Source organism: Lipophrys pholis (assembly GCF_963383615.2).
Source record: "Lipophrys pholis genome assembly, chromosome: 11".
NCBI lineage: Eukaryota > Metazoa > Chordata > Actinopteri > Blenniiformes > Blenniidae > Lipophrys > Lipophrys pholis.
Window position 1 is genome coordinate 27,337,008 of NC_137631.1, and position 6,699 is coordinate 27,343,706.

Below are 6,699 nucleotides of genomic sequence, written 5' to 3' on the forward strand. Positions count from 1 at the left end.
AAATATTTTCACAAACCAATTACTACGGAAAATGACCAATCTCAACATAAACCCAATCTTAATGAAACTGTCCAGTGCAGAACACAGTGAAATGTAAAAAAAAAAAAAACCCACTTCTACAGCTGTTGCATTATGCATGTTTTGCTTTAAAGAATAAACTTTATTCTTTGAAATATTTACAATTTGCTTGGTGGTTTGGCAGACCGGATCGCAGCCTCTTGCAGGCCAGATTTGACCCACGGGCCTTATGTTTGACCTCTGCACTAATCTTTTTCAATAAACATCACCAAGCCTGCTATGTGAGGTTGTTAAACTGTCCCATTTAAGCTGATTTATTCCTGAGAAGACAACTTCTTGAGAGTTGGCAAAAGTATGCACATTTACTCATACTTATGGGATATACTAGTAAATGTAAAAAGAAGTTCAATTTTTATTTTATTTTTTTAAAAACACCAGGAAATGTTTAACTTAGGCTCTGAAAAATACAAAAGTAAAAAATATCTCATGATAGAAAGACTTGTTCTGAACCGGAAACAGGAAGTCTTGGTATGACATATCGCTCAGCCTAGAAAGCATTGATTTGTGTAAAAACATTGGAATTACAAAAAAGAAATCAGAAAAAAAATACTCAAGTACAGATACTTTAAAAGTCTACTCAAGTACAAAGTACACATATAGAACTTTGCTACTTCCCACTTCTGATTGAGTACTGCAAGACTACAAACAGAAAATCATTCTCTGCTGTTATTGAAATAACTTTCTGGATAAACTTACACATCACAGCATACTGGTGTAAAATGATCATATTGCTTCTGAAGTTAACGAATGAATGAATGTGAAACAGATGAAAGGATTGTGACCACTACGTTTCAGTGAATTTATTGTCCAAATACTCTATTTACACTGCGCACAACTTTTTGCTTGTACGATACAACAATTAAAAACATAAACATTTGTTTTTATTGGTCAAAGAGCAAAAATCCCGTCCAGCCTAACCTTCAACAATAATCCCGAACATCCCAAACAGATAAATACATGGTACAATGTCCCTCAACTAAACCTGAGCTCGTTCTCCAGCCCATAGATTTTAGCCTTCAGCGTCATCAGCTCACCCAGGAACTTTTTAGTCCTGGTGTTGGTCTGGTGTACCTCGTGTAGAATGGCCAGGTCCTGGTTGGGCCCAACGCTCAAGGTAACCTGATGAACATAGGACATCCATCAGAGATCATTCATCCACAGTAAAATCATTTAAAACTTAACTCTGATACAGACAATCACAAGTTAAGTGACTTGTTGCCAAGTAAGACGACAAAACAAAATGCCAAATGACACCTTAACAAGCTGTTTCTCGACATCCTTCAGTTTCTGTCTGAGGTGTTTGAGGTCCGTCTTGAAGCCCTCCACCTCCATGACCCTCCTCTTCTCCAGCGCCTCATAGCGCTGAGTCATCAACTGGAGACGTCTGGCCATTTTCTCTGAACGGTCCTGTGCACAAAAAGGCCGGACACTTGGTGAGAAATCGCAAAATATAATGAGGGCACAGAAACTACAGTTTTTGCATACATCTAACTTGCTGGTATACCTTGAATATTTCTCTGCCCACATCTCCTTCCTCTCTAATCTGGGAGAGCTCTGTCTCCATTGTAATGCACTGCTCTCTGTACATCTCGGCCAGGCGGTGGGCTTGCTTCAGATCCTCCTGCATTATCTGGAAACAGCACAGGTAAAGACAAAGACGGTCATTATCAATCACTCAAGAGGAGGCACCAATCGGACCCAGCAAATGTAAAAACTTATAGACATTTTCATCACATACACAGCGCCACAACAAAGATAAACTTTAGTTTAAATTCAAAGGTTATTATGGGACGATTTTACTGGTCAAGCCCAGTCGAGATGAAATTGGGCCGTATGTAGCCCCTGAATGAAAATGTGTTTAACACCCCTTATCAAAACACTTAAAAAAACAAATAAATAAAAAATAGGAATGACTTCTTATGGTCCTCTTTAGACACAGGAAAGTGTAATACAGGCCAACGACTGAATTGAATTCACCTGATCTTTCATTGCACTTAAAGTTTAATACTTGTGTTTTATTCTTTTGTTCTTGGCTTGAACCGGACTTAAACTCTTAATTCAGTCAAAAGTCACACTCAAACATGAGCTGGTACCGCAATATATCAATTCGCACATATCTTACCTTCAGCTCCTCTTTTTGCTGCTGCTGCTGCGCCTCTGGCTGTGGTGGCGGGCGGAGCACAGTGGTGCTGCTGCCGGGCAGCCACGGCTGCCCCGGCTCACCGCCACAGATTCCAGCCTTTCTCAGACGGTTGTGGCAGGAGTTTAATTCCCTGAGCAGCCGATCCTTCTCCACCATCCAGCTCTTCTCGTGAGTCTGTGTGTCAAACTTAAGCTGCAGGAAATCCCTGGTGCTCTCATGCAGCAGGTTCTGAGTCTGCTGGAGCCTAATGTGTTAATGGAGATTAAAAGAAGAAGAAGAGTCGGACTTCAAAACGTCAATCGGGTAAAGTCGTGTAACTCAAAAGAAGTAAAAGAAATAAAATAAAAAAATTGAGTGTAATTTTTTTACACTCATCTCAATCTACAGTCATCTTTAACAGAATCAGACCCACTTGTCAGTGAGCGAAGCGATGCGCTCTTGGTCTCTCTGTCGCTGTACTTGTGCTTCCTCCGTTTTAATTCTTCGATCCTCCAGCAGAGCCTCCACCTGCTCTTTGGCCAGACGGGTCTGTTCCTCCATCTGAGCCTGCAGCGCCTCCACCTGGGAGCACGAGCCTCGAGATTAAAACTGACCCCCAAGTACGGGAGAGCATAATGAATGTGTATCGGCACGGTGATACATTTATAAGGTGAGGCATTTTGTTGTGGAAAAAGATGTTTTGCGGAGGCCTACCTGCAGCAACAGCGTCTGATTGTCATTCTTGTACTGCTCCAGGTTTTCTGCGTTTATCCCGTCTGATGATTTGGTTCTCCTGGTACCGTCTCAAACATGAAACCACAAATATATAATTAATAGGCGGCAGGAAAATATAGAGCAATATTCACAGCCTGTCTTTGTGAGCACTCGTTTTAAATGAAACAGATTACTGTTGCTCGTACGGATTCTGAACCGCAAATTTAAATATAAAACACTTAACTTATAACACAGAGTCAAACATGGGGCCATAACAACCTTTAATTTGAAATCTTAAAGGTTTTTTGTGTCGTATCGCGGAGCATACGTGACCAAACGATTCAAAAACTACCACAAACTCAACATGAAGCTAATTTTAATGAAACATTCTGGTGTAAAATTGACTCACAAAAAATTAAAAAAAACGCTGTTGCTTTAATGGATGTTTTTACAAACTCACCCTCACAGCATGGCTTTGAGCAACGAGGTAGCAACCTATCATGGCAACATATCTCTGTGTTGTGTCTGCTAATCCCAAGAAATTTGTAAAAAAAAAAATTATGATAAAGAAAATAAATAGAAATTCTTGGAAATTATTAAAATTTGCTTGATGTTGTTGCGGGCCGGACTGGAGCCTCAACTTTAGCCTACGGGCCTTATGTTTGACACTGTTGTTATAATCCCGCAATTATATTTACATTTAGAAAAGATAAAAAAAATTTGTCATAGAGAAACAAGTTGTTCTCACAACCTTTCCTGGTTGCAGCGGGTCGGAGCTTTGTTGGTCGCAGGCTGAGATTCTCTTCTAATCTGGATTCTAAGCTCCTCTGTGTGATCGTGACCTGGAGTAAAGTAATCAGAGACGTGAGCACAATGGAGAGGATTTACCCTTCATAAACTCAATCAAAACGTGTAATGAACTCAAGAGAATAAATAAATACCAACAATGTACGTGTCTACTCTCTACAGCCGTATATTCACCTTGTGAGGAGGTTCCCGATGAAAGTACGTGATCTCTCCTGCATCAGGGCCCACGAGGGCAAGAAGGTGTTGGATTTTCTTCCTGTCCTCCAGTTCTCTGTGAGACAATATCTACATGGTCATGCGTTTCTTGTTGCAGGCAAGGGACAATAATAACTGAATGCCTGAGAAAAAAAAAAAAGCTTTATCAAGTAAAACCTAATTGTACAGATGATTTAAGCAATCAAAAATAATCTCCACTGTGCAAAAGGACAACGAGTCAGATGAACCAGAGTACAAACTATTTATTTATTTTTAAATCAGGTGCGCACCTACCTGATCTTCAGTCGGTCGTTTTCTGCGTAAAGCCGCAGAGACTGCTCTCGCTCTTGGAAAAGGAAAACCTGCATGTCGCTCAAAGCGTTCTGAAGCTCTGCGATCTCTCCCTCGCGCTGTCGGACCTCCCACTGAAGCTTGTGCTGAGGAGCATCAAGAGAGAGAAAAAAAAAAAAGCTTAGATAGCATCCACACATTTGGTCCGGTACGACGGATGACGGCAGATTCAATGGCTTCTCAGTCTCACCTGGTCTTCTGCGATGCCACGATATTTCTCCAGCATCTGCAGCAGCTCTTCATGTTCACCGTCAAACTGGGCGATCTTCTGCCGGTAAAAGTCCAGCAGCTCTTTGGAGGGGCACACATATGCCAGACGCTCATGGATCGGGGGGAGCGGCGAGTCCTGACCCGGGGCGTGAACGTTAACCCTGGAAATAAATAAATACGTTTTCAATCTCATAATGACAAAATCACTCACAGATTTCCCATGTGGAAACTGGACACTTAGTTTGCTCGAGGTTTGGTCTAATCACTCAACTCAACCTCATGCACACTGTAAATCTGCTTCAAGAACTAAAAACAAGGATTACCCAGGCAATGAAGCCCATTTAAGAAGTAAGACTATAAGTCCGTATGAGATAAGATTGGAACAGCAGGGGACTGAACTGCGGGAATAAATCCAAGTATCATTGAGGAAGAATGTGGTTTAATGAATTAGGTCTGTTTCTCTGTGCTAAAGGAACATTTCTTCACCAGAAAAAAATAAACAAATATATATATATATAAATACTTTCTCTTGTGTCGTAATCAAATATTCTCACCTATGTGGTGTTGCATGCTTTGTTGGCAATTCCATCCTGATGGAAAACCCTAAAAACAAGAATGAAAAATGCAAGTTGTTACAGCTTTGGACAATGTGAACATAATCTTATATTTCGATAGACTCAAGTTATGTTAGTTATTAAGGCCTTAACATACACAAACTTTCAAGCTCTCTCAGTTATGCCTGCCATTAGCAATCATAATTAACTGCTTCTAGAGATTCACAGCTACAAAACTCTAAATGTCTTTGTGATTATAGAAAGCAAGTAACTGTTAAATGACAGTTAAAAATGAAATAACATTTTATTGGGTAATCATTTAGACTATAATCAACTAAGATGTGTGCATACCACTCACATGTGTTTTTTGTTGTTTGTGTAAACAAAGCAGATTTGGCTTTTGATAAGCATTACATACTGCTTATGTTTGTATTTATTTTTTAAAGTCATTATAGATAAAAGCCCTCCTGAGCGTATGTAACAGAGTCTATGTTGTCTCGGTGTTTCGTATCAAGTGGTTTCCAAGTTAAATGGTGACAGAGTTTCTTTAGGGTCCCTTGTTGCTGCTACCAACAGCAAATGTTAAAAACTCGGCAGGAGTCGGTAAAGCCAAACTCCATTTAACCGCATTCACGATAAAGCTTTAAAGTGTCGTACATTTTGTGAATCCTATTTTTAACCCCTGCCGTTACTCGCACCAACAAGAGGACGATAAAGGAAGTCGGACACAAGTTAACAGGGAAGCCAGTTAATGCGAAACACCAGATCAGGCGGCAGGAGGAGCGGGACGTTTAAAAATCTTTTCTCTCATCAGAGATCCAGATACATTTATACATTCACATATATAACACTGGTTCAGCTGAAACGCCACCTAAACACTACAACTGTACTACATATAGAAAACTAAATAAAAGAATTAGGTCGTTTGAAAACAAGTCATCGTAACAGGATTTTATAGTTCATGATGTGAGAGGAAGAAAAGCGACAGAGAAAAGATATATATACATATATATTATATACTCACGTAAAGCAGGAGACTTTCGGAGTTTTCAGTGAAGTTTCGCACTTTTATGTCCTCCCTGTGCAGCTTGCAGACGTTTGAACACCGGAAGTTGCTTATCCTGTAATGAAGCACACATATCCGTTATTCTGCCCCCTACAGGCAGACAGAGGTACAGCTGTAGCTCAAAACAAAATACAGTGGGAATCTCCATCTCTCCCTAGAAATCAGGCTGATTTTGTACCTTTTGTCACAATATTAACACAAATTACTTCTGCTGGACGTTTGATCACCTGTGTCCCCGCTCACTACCCCAGGATGAATGACATACTTAACTTCAATAAACGGTTCACTTAGAAAATTCAACCAGCCTTTGATTATACAATCTGAGAGCTTTATGTTTAATGATATCCCAGATTGACTGCTACATAAGTTGGTACATAATACTATGCAATTTACTTTTATTTTTGATGGATCTGCATTTAACTTTGTATTAACTTTACACTAACCCCCCCCCCCCCCCCCCTTTAACTCACTCCTATACCCAAGCAATTGAATGCATTTAAAAGTAAGTAAGTAAGTAAGTAAGTAAGTAAGTAAGTAAGTAAGTAAGTTTTATTTCATTCATTGACAAAAGAAAACCTAAAACAAATCAATATACAGAAAAA

At 39.8% G+C, this 6,699-nt stretch overlaps 1 protein-coding gene across 2 annotated transcripts; it reads right to left on the reverse strand.

Moving 5' to 3' along the window:
* Positions 1-846: 846 nt before the first annotated feature.
* On the reverse strand, positions 847-6,164 carry ccdc77 (coiled-coil domain containing 77). Of its 2 annotated transcripts, XM_080475027.1 has the most exons (12): positions 6,056-6,164; positions 5,032-5,080; positions 4,458-4,638; positions 4,211-4,353; positions 3,896-3,992; positions 3,666-3,756; positions 2,915-3,003; positions 2,634-2,782; positions 2,201-2,465; positions 1,583-1,708; positions 1,333-1,485; positions 847-1,197 (listed from the first exon to the last, which is right to left on the reverse strand). In XM_080475027.1, the coding sequence occupies exons 2-12, from the start codon at positions 5,064-5,066 to the stop codon at positions 1,051-1,053; spliced, it is 1,476 nt and encodes a 491-aa protein (XP_080331153.1). In that variant the 5' UTR covers positions 5,067-5,080; positions 6,056-6,164; the 3' UTR covers positions 847-1,050. The 2 variants fall into 2 exon arrangements, with proteins under 2 accessions (XP_080331153.1, XP_080331154.1); XM_080475028.1 differs by lacking the exon at positions 5,032-5,080 and having other exon boundaries at positions 848-1,197; positions 6,056-6,154.
* Positions 6,165-6,699: the final 535 nt, after the last annotated feature.